This window comes from Lipomyces tetrasporus (genome assembly GCF_029532465.1).
Source record: "Lipomyces tetrasporus strain NRRL Y-64009 chromosome Unknown POJ06scaffold_16, whole genome shotgun sequence".
Lineage (NCBI taxonomy): Eukaryota > Fungi > Ascomycota > Lipomycetes > Lipomycetales > Lipomycetaceae > Lipomyces > Lipomyces tetrasporus.
Window position 1 is genome coordinate 44,727 of NW_026611611.1, and position 13,532 is coordinate 58,258.

At 46.8% G+C, this 13,532-nt stretch overlaps 4 protein-coding genes across 4 annotated transcripts; 1 reads left to right on the forward strand and 3 right to left on the reverse strand.

Moving 5' to 3' along the window:
• Window positions 1–1,337: 1,337 nt before the first annotated feature.
• Window positions 1,338–2,909, reverse strand: POJ06DRAFT_264110 (uncharacterized protein). Its single transcript, XM_056188976.1, has 4 exons — window positions 2,045–2,909; window positions 1,732–1,997; window positions 1,396–1,481; window positions 1,338–1,355 (listed from the first exon to the last, which is right to left on the reverse strand). The coding sequence occupies exons 1-2, from the start codon at window positions 2,741–2,743 to the stop codon at window positions 1,734–1,736; spliced, it is 963 nt and encodes a 320-aa protein (XP_056039917.1). The 5' UTR covers window positions 2,744–2,909; the 3' UTR covers window positions 1,338–1,355; window positions 1,396–1,481; window positions 1,732–1,733.
• A 646-nt stretch (window positions 2,910–3,555) lies between these two features.
• Window positions 3,556–3,783, reverse strand: POJ06DRAFT_180883 (uncharacterized protein; the record flags this gene model as incomplete). Its single annotated transcript, XM_056184745.1, has 1 exon — window positions 3,556–3,783. A coding segment is annotated over one exon (228 nt), but the record flags the coding sequence as incomplete, so codon positions are not given.
• Window positions 3,784–3,807: 24 nt separating this feature from the next.
• POJ06DRAFT_203943 (uncharacterized protein) lies at window positions 3,808–5,213 on the reverse strand (the record flags this gene model as incomplete). Its single annotated transcript, XM_056185329.1, has 3 exons — window positions 3,808–4,517; window positions 4,583–4,994; window positions 5,055–5,213. The coding sequence occupies 3 exons, from the start codon at window positions 5,211–5,213 to the stop codon at window positions 3,808–3,810; spliced, it is 1,281 nt and encodes a 426-aa protein (XP_056039919.1).
• Window positions 5,214–5,569: 356 nt separating this feature from the next.
• On the forward strand, window positions 5,570–13,442 carry POJ06DRAFT_264121 (armadillo-type protein). Its single transcript, XM_056188977.1, has 6 exons — window positions 5,570–5,764; window positions 5,832–7,459; window positions 7,510–11,612; window positions 11,664–12,981; window positions 13,038–13,232; window positions 13,285–13,442. Exons 1-6 carry the CDS (start codon window positions 5,718–5,720, stop codon window positions 13,287–13,289), a joined length of 7,296 nt encoding a protein of 2,431 aa, XP_056039920.1. The 5' UTR covers window positions 5,570–5,717; the 3' UTR covers window positions 13,290–13,442.
• The last annotated feature ends 90 nt before the right edge of the window (window positions 13,443–13,532 follow it).

A 13,532-nucleotide genomic window follows, 5' to 3' on the forward strand; every position in this document is an offset into this window, starting at 1 on the left:
GTCCTTTTGAAAAGCAGTGGTATTTTCGACTTTTGCCCTAACTATTAAGGTTAGGGGTAGGGTCAGTTTTTTCTTTTCCTTCTTTTCCTTTCTTTAACGAATCCTTTTGTAATAAATTCTATCTTGTTAGAAGTTAAAGCCATGAGCCTTGACGGGAAATTCGCAATCATTCAGAGCTTTCGCTCGTGTCCTGTTATTCCTTTGGCAAGACGGTACGTTATATGGGTGTTCTCTTATGTGAATCCACACGCGGGTGGCCACAGGGATAAGATAATAATATGTCAGGACCGGTGAACTGGTCACTCTAGCCCAGACTGCGGTAGCAAGGATCAAGTGTTTTAGAATTATATTATATTATCCGACGACCGGAGGATGCGGAGACGTTACCTTTATGTTGCTTGGGTTGCTCCTCCGGACACTTTGTATATGAACGAAAGACTGTATACACGTATAAAAAAGCGAACGGCTTGCATAAACGAGCGCGTGAGTGGGACGGGTACCTCTGCAATCGGTACCCAAGGGTATAAGCTGGGGACCGGGACGAGGCCCCGTGTGGTCTCGGCGGGACGGAGGATTTTACCCCATCACCGAAGAGGAGCGCCCCATACCCTGACAGGAGCAGTCCGGCACGGCTGAAGCCGACACCGACCTAAAGCAGGCGACGGACGTGTTCCAAGGAGCGCTTTGGTCCGTGTGACGCCTCGTTACCCTGATAATCGAAGCACAACCGCGCAGGCGCGGAAGTACGTAACCTTGCAGGTCGATCGGTGGGAGCGCGACCCACGGCTCCGGAATTACACATATGCTATTAAGATGTATAAATAATAGACCACGTCGGAACTAGGAGTTGGGGAAGCAGGCTTCAATAAATATTTGGTGGACAGAAAATATCGTAGCAACCCTCACTGCTGTCCACTTTTCATATGCATACTCCCGCCTCTTGCGGTGTGGAGCGCCGCAGCCCTAATACCCTGGCATGCCACAAGAGACGACACGGGCCCAAGATAAAGCTACACCCCCTTGGGTTACTAAAGCTACACCCCCTTCCTTTTAGGCAAACGTCCAACTATTTGTTCCCAAATGTCCCGACTTTTTCCCTAACCCATATGACACAAAACCCTGTTGTATACAATTTTCGGTACCTCGTCGTACCTGCTGGTATTGTCATTTTGGCCTTACCAAAAACAGACTGGTGAGAAACTTTGTTACTCCCACCAACCTTGTGTCAGTTCTCCAAGTTTAACTGCTGGTCAATTGCGACGATGTTTCAGTGTGCAACTTCTGGCGAACTCTACCAAACCAAATGGTAATTTTTCGGATTTAACTTGATTGATGGGAAATTCTAACCAAAACTAGGTCACTCGCTGTGACTAAAACAATATAAACCTATAACACAAGAGTCGACGCACACAAAAAAGCTAGAACCGATATAACCTAATGACACCAACACATCAAAAGGAACGGAAAGGGAGAAAACTCAAACCTCTGAGTGACGATCCGTTCTACAGTGGCAACGCAGCTCACAATTCAACACACAGATAGGCAATCCAATTGGGGGTTCACGATGTAAAGGGGCGAAGGTTTATTATCTACAAGTAGAACGTACAAAAAGGACGCATTAACGAAAGAAGAAAAGAAGAAAAGCAAAAAGGAAACGATCATGGGTCGCAAGATATAGTCCCGATATATTCCCGATATCCCGACGCCGAGCCGCTTATCGGGCGACACACGAACTAAATAGACCGCTGGGATTGGTTTCGTGGTCGCATAAAATAATACGACCTCGCAGCCTCTCTCATTGTTTGGCCGTCTGCTGAACGCGTCCTGCCCATTGCTTCTTCATATGGTCTCTTATATCTGGCAATGAAGCCCTCTTGATTCCTAACAAAGCTGCAAACGTCACGCTGCATTCGTGGATTTGATCTAGACGCATCGCCAGTTGCCCAGTTTATAATCTCAGGCAGCTCCCTCGATGATGCGTCATCGCTTTCAGTGATCTCAGGTTTTCCGATGCCATAAGCTCGAAAGAGGCCAATTCCTCTACGTAGCTTGACGAAGTCACTCCCGGGCCATCCACAACAGAATTAATCAATTCTGGACTTGAGTGGACACTTCCCTTGCCACTACTGCTCGTCATACCGGTGTCAGATCCACTGAAGAGGATGAGCGGCAGACGCTCCTGAAATAGTTCCCGACCGAATGCTGGTGGTGGCCGCACAATATACTTACCATTGCGATCAGGGTGCGGGGACGAGTAAAACGATAGCAGATGCTTGCACATGTACCGTGAGTTGAAAATAAATGAAGGACAACTACATACCCCCAGAACTTTATCCGCGTGATAGACAAGATCGCGCTGGCTTATCACGCTATCATCAATGAGATCAGCACATTTTCGCCATAAATGGACGAAATCCTCGTACAGGCTAGGCTTTTTGCGTCCGCCATCAACCTGGAAGTACAGATGGAGCCTTGACTTAACTACACCCGTACAAAGGATGTAGCAAAGTGAATCAAGCCTTGGCCTCACTAAATGGGATGTATAGTCCTTCTTCAAAATCCTCCAGTGACTTTCCAGGCGCATTGTGGTGCGCGAAATTGGTATTGTGCTCGACCCCGGCCTGCCGCACAAAGAGGCGATCTCCCATCGAGACCCTACATTGCCCATGCTGGGACGATACCAATTGCACCAGAAATATCGAAAGAGCTTCGGCTGATCAATTTTCTTACAGTATTCAAGCATCTCTTTAATGGACGACGCATGAATCTCTTCGTAGGTTTGGTACTGAAGACTCTTGAAAAAAATTGATAGCGCGATAGTGTAAGGCACAGTGAAAGGTAAGTTCGACTAGAACTTATTTGAAAGGGGTTGTTGGATATCCGTAGTTATGATTGCTTGATCAACTAACTATCGTATCCAAGGTAATTATGATCTATATATATACTGTGTAAACGTATGATTTGTGTCTAATCCTCAACAAGAAGTGATTCTTCACATGAGGTTACTCTAAATTTCTCATGTGAAGATAGTCTACTCAACTTAGGTAAAATCCCTCAGACTATTCTTCTTTTAGGAGGATCAGCTCATATGTCATACGTAATTGTGAGACAATCTCATAAGAAAATTGCTCATGTGTCATACGACAACCCTTGATGAAGTAACGCGAGCAGGACTATAACGTCAAGTTTCTCGTTGGGTACGGGCTATTATCCTTAGTAACGATAATACCTTTGATCGTACCTGAGTGACGTGTGCATAAGCAATATTTAGCTTTGGTGGCTGAGCTCATAAGACCACTTCCGCACTTCGCACTCTTACTATCAACTCTCATGACGTGTCCTCCTCCTTTTAGTATTACTCCATATACCTTAGCATGAACTTTATAGCTTACACATTTTACTTAGCTTATTCTGAAGTTATAGTTGCTTTTTCAACAGACTCTCCGGAGCGCCATCTTTGTCGACGACAACTTTGGGCAAAATGGGGTGTCTGAAGAGATGCCGCTTAATCATCGTACGAAGAACATTGGCCTGATCTGCGGTACATGGTCTTTTGAGGCCTCTTGAAAGTATCCACTCCGTCTCGTCACATAAAAAGGTTAGATACGGAGGAAGAGCTGCCTTGCGCATGGATGTCCGAACAGTATCAACTGAGTCACCACCTCTACCTCCTGGCTTAAGGCTGATATGTTGACTGATCGCACGCAAGCTATGCCATAGACAAAGATGGTGATTGTAAGTACTGTTGTTTCTGCCAAAGGCAAGACTTGCTGCTGTGACCTCTATTACCGAAAATCGATTAGGAATCTAAAGTACGTTAGTGTAAACTATAAGATTCATACCTGCGAAGTCCTTGTCGGTATGGACAAAGTTCGGTTTCAGCCCTGCATTTCGCAATGCCATGAACCACTGTGTCAACCGTGATCCCCTCTTCCCATCTTCTTGGAGACCACGCGTGTCCAGCAGAAGGTACGACAGAGGTAATGACACCAGATCGTATTCCGCAAGAACGCAGTAGAGCTCAAAGCCATGCTTGTTAGTGCCAAATGTGGAGTCTATGAAGATTTCCGTCATCTTGGTACGGTTGAACTTCCGATGATCCGTGAAACAAGGGGTAACAAAAGCCAAAGAAATCCCAGGTTCTTGAAGATCTTCAACTAACTCGTAACCGTCCAGTTCGGACACTAGGAGCTGAGCGGATTTAAAATCATCTGCGGCGTCTCTCTGCCATTCGCCTCGTGTCAGCGAGATCCAGAAGTTGTAGACCTGCTGTTTCGTGAGTATATGCGCTTCTATCTTCTCGAATTCCGAAATACTGGTCATTTGCATCAGATTTTGATAAATTTGGCGAGGTGGAAGGTACTTATGTGACGTGATGTACTCTCGAACCTCGTCTGTCATATGAAACTTCCTCGATTCCGTATGACCGATATGTTCATAGATTACTGTTGCGGACGCATTGGCCTGTGAAAAGCTGATCTGAAGTGTGCCGTGGCACTCGAAGTACTCCTTTTGCACTAAAACACGTTAGATATCTATTATTACGTCCAAATTTCGGGGAGAGATAATTAACACGGCGTACCTGTGTACCGCTGTACGGTCGAGGGATCGCGCACTGCGGGTCTATGTTCGACAGAAGCAGGACAACCAAAACTGTACTTCGTCCCATCATGCCTTTCATGTGCATGTCGCAAATGAAAGTAGTATCCTGAACAATCGAAGATATCGCTCCGAAGTAGCATTACCGCTCTCTTATGCAAATCGCGGTCCGTAGTTTGAGCACATGCCTCTATCGAGACATCATTGCCGATACAAAAAGTCGCGGAAAGGCTAGCCCTTATTCTTAGAGGTGGAAGAGAAGCATCGTAATCATGGTTATCGTGGTGCTTCAAGAATGAAGAGACGGCCTCAACAAATTCCTCGTGTGTCTCGTAGCATTCGTCAAGATCAAAACCTGGCTGCATGGGTGCGCTAGTTCGATTTTTCCTTCCCCGCTGCAATGATGATTATGAACATGTTCTCATCTCGGAATTTCGAAGTTATTGAAGGCTCACCTTGTCACGACACTTCTGGCAACTCTTGAAAGCTTGACCGTCCGGCGCCGTAAACATCTCTGCGAGCTCCTTAAGAGTGTCGCAACGAATCTGGCGACGGCAGGATGGGCACTTGCGGCAGTATTGCGAGTCCGTAACGGTTACTTCAACTTGGTCCATAATGCAATAAATATTGTTGAGTTAAAACGTAAGGGTAAGGCTACTATAATTAGAGAGCGTAATTGAAGGGGGAAACACGGGAGACTGCTGCGAGAGGAGTAGTAAACAAAACAAACGCGTCCAAATTCTTGATAGTAAACATTCCAAAGGGCAAGGGTTACAGATACGTTGCTAGCGCTTGTATACAAAAGGAATAGTTCTGCTGCAGTTTAAAGTTTTTGTGAAGGTACTTTGTTGGAGTACTCGTGCGCAAAATCGCTTCTAGGGTTAGGGAAAAAGTCGGGACATTTGGGGAGAAATAATCAAGAATTGGGGCTTTCGTTAGGCTGTGCCCCCCCTGACCATCAAGTGACCATCAAGGCTGGCACAGACAGACAGACAGCTTTGCTCGACATTATTCGGCTGCATCAGGAAATAGTGTACTTAAGTCGCGTTGCATACACAGGCTCTTTATAACGCAAGGAGGAACGAGCGACATTGGCCTTGGCCAATTGAGACGTCGCAATGGACAATTCTGTCCTGAATCATATCTTCAGTGACCTCCGGTCAAAGTGAGTTCCCTCTTTCGGGCACGTCTACCTTTAAATGCGGACAGGCTAATGGCTAATCCCGATATAGATCTCCTGATGTCCGTAATCGTTCTGCGGAAGAACTTCGAGACCATCTTTTGGCCGTCGTGCGCGAGCTTCCGATAGATCAATTTACGCGATATAATAACGATGTGAATCGGCGAATTTTCGAACTGATACACTCCACTGACACGTACGACAAGCTTGGCGGCATCACTGCAATCGACAAGTTAATAGATTTTGATGGCACAGAGGAAAATGCGACAAAGATCACCCGGTTCGCGAATTACCTCCGCATAGTAATCCCGTCAAACGACGTCGATGCTATGCGGATTGCTGCCAAAGCCCTGGGCCGTCTCGCTATCCCTGGCGGCACGCTCACCGTCGACTTCGTCGAGTTTGAAGTGAAGCGCGCTTTGGAATGGTTACAATCGGATCGTCAGGAGACCAGACGACAGGCCGCCATGCTGATCATTTCCGAGCTCGCCCAGAATAGTCCGACAATTTTGTACGCCTATGTCCCGCAGATCCTCGACCTTATCTGGGTGGCATTGCGAGATCCGAAAGTTACGGTTCGGAACGATGCTGCAGATGCGTTGCGTGCCTGTCTGAAGATTATCTATCAGAGGGACAATCAGCTGAGGCAGCAGTGGTACTCGAAAATTTACGAGGAGGCCCAAAAGGGGTTCCGCATTGGCTCTGCGGACGCGATTCATGGAAGTTTGCTAGTGTATCGCGAGTTTTTTGAGCAAGCGGGAATGTTCATGCAAAAGTACTACGACGATGTTTGCGAGACGATCCTCAAGTACAAAGACCACAGAGACAGCCTGGTCAGGAGGACTGTTCTCGTTATGATGCCCAATCTCGCGAGCTACAACCCGAACGATTTCGCTAGCAAATACATGCACAAATGCATGCTTCATTTACTGGGGCAGTTGAAAAAGGACCGTGAGCGTAATCAAGTGTTCCAATCGATCGGTAAAATTGCTGGCGCTGTGAGGAGTAACATGGGTCCATACCTGGACGCAATCCTGACGAACATTAAGGAGGGACTGAGCCAAAAAGGACGAGCAAGAAAGGAGCAAGAAAAGGCGATTTTCGAATGTATCAGTATGTTGGCAGCTGCAGTCGGCCAAGCATTGACGAAGAATCTCAACCTCGACATTTTGGATTTAATGTTTGCATGTGGCCTTAGCGAACATTTGAGGACTACGTTGGTTGATCTCGCAACATATATTCGACCTTTGCTTCCAACAATACAAGAGCGTCTCATTACCATCATTGCATATTCCCTCAGTGGGAGAGAGTTCCGGGTGCCGGGCTCGCCAGAGTCAACGCTACCTATGCTCCCCGAGACCGCGCGTGAATATCGAGAAGCAATACTCTCTAAAGATGGACCGGCTGGAAACAGCGATATGAAAGATACCGACCTCATTGCGCTTACAATGCGGATTTTGGGAACCTTTGATTTTACAGGATATACGTTCAACGAATTTGTGCGAAACTGCGTGATCACGTATCTGGATGACGAGAATCCAGAGGTCAGAAAAGCGACTGCGCTGGCATCGTGTTCGTTGTTTTTGAAGGATCCGATTTGTTTCCAGACTAGTGCGCACGCAATTCGGGTTGTTGGCGATGTGCTAGAGAAGCTGCTGGCCGTTGCAATTGCCGATCCCGGTAAGTTATAGTTTATTGAACATGTGAAAGGGGTAATCTAACAGAAGTAGTTACCGAAATCAGACTTGAAGTTCTCAAATCATTCGACGCTCGATTTGACTCGCATCTCTCACAAGCCGACAACGTGCGGCTTTTGTTTACAGCGCTGAACGACGAAGTGTTCGCCGTGCGTCAGGTGTCCATCAGAATCATTGGTCGCTTGACGAATATTAATCCAGCCTATGTGATGCCTCCTCTGCGAAAGACGTTGATTCAACTGCTCACCGAACTCGAGTATTCGACCAGTAGCAGATCTAAAGAAGAAAGCGCAAAGTTGCTGTCGATTCTGGTTCGTTCGACGAAAGGATTGATAAAGCCTTACGTCAATCCAATGATAAAAGTTCTATTACCGAAGGCGCGTGACAACAGTACCGCGACGGCAGCTAGTGTTATTTCTGCGTTGGGTGAATTATCCCGCGTCGGTGGAGAAGAACTTATTCCTTATATCAAAGATTTGATGCCCTTGATTCTAGATGTCTTGCAGGACCAGAGTTCACCGTTGAAAAGAGATGCGGCGCTTCGAACGCTGGGCCAGCTTGCCAACAGCTCAGGATACGTCATTGACCCTCTAATTGATTATCCGCAGCTTCTCGCAGTGCTGGTGTCTATCTTAAAATCAGAGCAGTCATTACCTATTCAACGAGAAACAGTCAAACTCATTGGTATTCTTGGTGCATTGGATCCATACAAGCATCAAATTGTGGAACGCGGCACCGGTGACAAGTCACGTGAGCACAGTGCGACGGCTACTGATGTCTCGCTATTAATGGCTGGTATTAATCCATCATTGTCGGACGATTACTATGCGACCGTTGTGATTAATATTCTTTTAAACATTCTGAGAGATCCATCACTCGGCTCTCATCACACTGCGGTCATTCAGGCCATCATGTATATCTTCAAGACACTGGGATTGAAGTGCGTACCGTTCCTGAATCAGATCATCCCAAGCTTTTTGGCCGTCATGCGCAACTGCTCGCACAGTATCCTAGATTTCTACTTCCAACAACTTGGCATCCTGGTTACCATTGTCAAACAACATATTCGGAATTTCCTGCCTGACATCTTCGTTCTCGTTAGGGATTTTTTCAGACAATTGTCTAGTCTGCAGGTTACAATTCTCACGCTTGTCGAATCCGTCTCACGGGCTCTAGAAGGCGATTTCAAGATGTACCTACAGCAGTTACTCCCATTAATGCTCCAAATCTTTGATCAAGACAAGTCCGCCCTCCGAACGCCTACTCAGAAAGTTCTTCATGCTTTTGTTGTTTTCGGGTCAAATGTGGAGGAATATATCCATCTTGTGCTCCCATCGGTCGTCCGCATGTTTGAAAATTCGCCTCCAGTGTTGGAAATCGCGGCAATGGAGACTGTCGGCCAAATGTGCAAGAACGTTAATCTGGAAGATATGGTCTCTAGAATTATGCACCCGACGCTCCGTGTACTTGCATCGACTACCAATGACGATGTGCGCAAGTCTGCTATGGAATTGGTCACGTCGATGATATACTATCTCCGGGACGACATCGCGGTGTTTATACCAGTGATCAATAAAGTTGTCGTGTCGAATAAGATATATCATTCGCAGTATGAACTGTTGGTGTCGAAGATGGTTAAGAAGGAGCCATTCCCGCAGAGACTAGATACCGAGTCCGACAGGAAGTACGCCGTCAGCGGTATTGATGAAGTTTCCGAAGCCAAGGCGCCGGTTAAGAAATTGCCGGTTAACCAGCAGCATCTCAAAGCAGCATGGGAGGCATCCCAGAAGTCGACTAGAGATGACTGGCAAGAATGGATCAGGCGCCTAAGTGTTGAGCTACTGAAAGAGTCACCTTCACACGCACTAAGAGCTTGCGCATCGTTGGCTGGTGTATACTACCCTCTCGCGAAGGATTTATTCAACGTCAGCTTTGTGTCGTGTTGGACGGAGCTGTATGATCAATATCAGGATGAGTTGGTTCGTGCGATTGAAACCGCGTTGATGTCACCAAAGATTCCGCCTGAGATCCTGCAGACCTTGCTGAATCTTGCCGAGTTTATGGAACACGATGATAAGGCTTTACCAATGGATATTCGCACTTTGGGACAGTACGCAACCAGATGTCATGCTTACGCAAAGGCATTGCATTACAAAGAACTAGAATTTATTCAGGAGCCTACTACGCCGACCATTGAGTCCTTAATCAGCATTAACAATCAACTGCAACAAAATGATGCCGCTGTCGGAATCTTGAAGCACGCTCAGCAGCATCATGATTTGCAGCTGAAGGAGACGTGGTACGAAAAGTTGCAGAGATGGGAAGATGCGTTAGAAGCGTATAATCGGAGGGAAAAGGATGAGCCGAACAGCCTGGATATCACGATGGGTAAGATGCGATGTCTGCATGCATTGGGCGAGTGGGATTTGCTGTCTCGATTAGCGCATGAAAAGTGGATCAATTCCAATAATGAGATCCGGAGGTCAATCGCTCCATTGGCTGCCGCTGCAGCTTGGGGTCTGGCCCAGTGGGATCGAATGGCGCAGTACATCAACGTCATGAAGGTAGAGTCGCCAGACAGATCGTTCTTCCACGCCATTCTGTTATTACATCGGAATCATTTTGAAGACGCTGCTACGCATATCGTGAAGGCACGAGATTTGCTTATCACGGAGTTGGCTGCGCTGGTTGGCGAGAGTTATAACCGAGCATATGGTGTTGTGGTCCGTGTTCAAATGCTGTCCGAGTTGGAAGAGATCATTACCTACAAAATGGCGGCCGATGATCCTGAGCAGCAGCGAGTTATGCGCAAAACGTGGACAAAGCGACTGAAAGGTTGCCAGAGGAACGTGGATATCTGGCAGCGCATGCTTAAGGTTCGCGCTCTGGTCGTCAAGCCTCGTCAAGATATGGAAATGTGGATCAAGTTTGCAAACCTCTGTCGAAAGTCCGGTCGAATGGGATTGGCAGAGAAGTCTCTCAACTCACTTGTGGATGATCCTGATCCAAGCGACCTGGCCAATTCCTCACCAACATCATATGCTGGTCGCGCACCCCCGCAGGTAGTGTACGCTCAATTGAAGTACATGTGGGCAACAGGAAACCAGAAAGAAGCCTTGAATCACTTGTGCGATTTCACATCGAAGATGTCGCAAGATCTCGGACTGAACACTAATGACCTAATGACCGAGCCCCTACCTTCGGAGCTCGTCGTATCCACCTCGCTTACAAATATTCCCATGGTCAATGGCAGCGGTAGTGTGAACGGATCTAGTGCGCTCGTCAACGGCAATGGAAATGTAAGTGCGGCTACCGCGTCCGCGGCCACCCGGACTCGGAATCAAGAGTACACAAAATTGCTGGCTCGATGCTTCTTGAAACAGGGTGAATGGCAAATCGCACTTCACGACTCTTGGCGCAGCGAAGATTCCAACTCTATCTTGAGATCGTATTTATTGGCCACCTACTTCGACAAAGGATGGTACAAGGCGTGGCATAACTGGGCTATTGCCAATTTTGAAGTTGTCACTTCGACCGACAAAGCTGATAGTAAGGACAGAAGCGATGCAATGTCGAATGAGCTTGTCGACAAATATGTATTGCCAGCTATTCAGGGCTTCTTTAAGTCTATCTACTTATCTAGCGGCAATTCCCTGCAGGACATTTTACGACTGCTCACACTTTGGTTCCGTTACGGTGGTTTGCTAGAACCAGCCACAGCAATGAACGAGGGCTTCACAACTGTTAGTATCGATACATGGCTAGAAGTCATTCCACAGTTAATCGCAAGGATTCATCAGCCTAATCCAATTGTTCGCAAATCGCTTCACACATTATTGTCCGATCTTGGTCGGGCACATCCGCAGGCTCTCGTGTACCCGTTGACGGTGGCAATCAAATCTGACAGTCATACTCGTCAAATGGCGGCTGCTGCTATTATGGACAAAATGCGTTCTCATAGTGCGACGCTCGTGAAACAGGCAGAAATTGTCATTCAGGAACTTATCCGCGTTACCGTACTATGGCATGAACAGTGGCACGAAGGCCTAGAGGATGCTTCCAGGTTATTTTTTGGCGATCATAACATCGAGAAGATGTTTGCCACATTAGAGCCTTTGCATAAGATGCTTGAGATGGTAAAACGATGTGATCTTCATTGGCTGTGATTCTTGCTAACTGTTTTCAAGGGTCCTCAAACCCTACGCGAGATTTCATTCCATCAGGCATTCGGTCGTGATCTTCGAGAAGCCAATGAATGGGTATCAAGTTTTAAGCGCACTAATGATATGACACATCTGAATCAGGCTTGGGATGTCTATTACAATGTTTTCCGGAGAATCACTCGTCAGCTACCTCAACTTCAGACTCTGGACCTGCAGTACGTATCGCCTAACCTACTGGAATGTCATGATCTTGAGTTGGCCATCCCGGGAACGTACGCCAGTGGTAAACCGATTATTCGGATCGTCAGTTTCTCACCAACATTCACGGTTATCTCCTCGAAACAGCGACCCCGACGACTCACGATTAAGGGCAGCGATGGCCAGGATTATCAGTATTTACTTAAGGGTCATGAGGACATTCGTCAGGATAGTTTGGTCATGCAGTTATTTGGCTTGGTTAACACATTGCTTTCGGCTAATTCGGAGTGTTTTAAGCGTCACTTGAATATCCAGCAATATTCAGCTATTCCGCTTTCCCCGAAGTCAGGCTTGATTGGGTGGGTCAAGGATACCGATACATTCCATGTGCTCATCAGGGAATACCGCGACAGTCGCAAAATTCTGCTCAATATCGAGCATCGCATAATGTTGCAGATGGCGCCAGATTACGATCATCTCACTCTCATCCAGAAGGTAGAGGTGTTCATGTATGCTCTTGATAACACAACTGGTCAGGACCTTTACCGTGTTCTGTGGTTAAAGAGTAGATCTTCCGAAGCGTGGCTTGATCGCCGTACTACATATACACGCTCACTAGCAGTCATGTCTATGGTTGGATACATTCTTGGACTTGGTGATCGCCATCCTTTGAATCTTATGCTTGATCAACACACTGGTAAAGTCATTCACGTCGACTTTGGGGACTGCTTTGAAGCTGCGATCCTTCGGGAGAAGTATCCGGAGAAAGTTCCGTTTCGACTTACGCGAATGCTTACGTATGCCATGGAGGTTTCGGGCATTGAGGGCAGCTTCCGCATTACCTGCGAAAACGTCATGCGTGTCCTTCGTGATAACAAAGAATCATTAATGGCCATTTTGGAAGCTTTCGCGCACGATCCTCTGATTAACTGGGGTTTCAATCTACCACAGCCAGACCGTCCATCTCAAGCTCTTGGAGGACCGTATCCAACCGATGGCGCTAGTAGAAATAGCACCATGAATATCGCTGGGAACGTTTCGGGTTCGATGTCAAATAGAGAGCGCAAGGGAAGCATTATCGGTGTGTCGCCCTCCGGATTGGATAGAAGACGGCCCAAAATTGATGAAGAGCAGGTCGTGAGTTGTAAGCGACCAATTTATGAACTTATGTCTAGCATACACGCTAATTGATAACTGTAGTGGAACTTCAAAACCAGTTGGACTCGCGTAATGCCCGTGCAACGGTTGTACTAAAGCGAATATCGGATAAGCTTACAGGAAACGATTTTAAGCAACCAAAAGAACTTGATGTGCCCCATCAGGTCGATAAGCTCATCCAGCAGGCGACGTCGGTTGAGAATCTGTGCCAGCATTATATTGGATGGTGTTCATTTTGTAAGTTCACCTACGTTTTGGAAAGCTTAGGGTTACTAATAGTTCTCGGTAGGGTAAGGAATTTAGCTGGTTTGCAGGATTGTGAGGCAGGTTCGATTGAAGTACCCTGTTTACGTGGTTACGCGTATGGAGTTAACATTTTGCTGGTTGGACGTTAGAATTGTACTATATTAATCTCAATGGATAGAGTATTGATTGCATTCTAAGTAATCCCTAGCCGCCGCAGCCATCTGCGGGTACTCATCAAGATGAGTACGCCACCAATTACAAAGCCAGTTTGGATCTTTTGTGTCATTAACA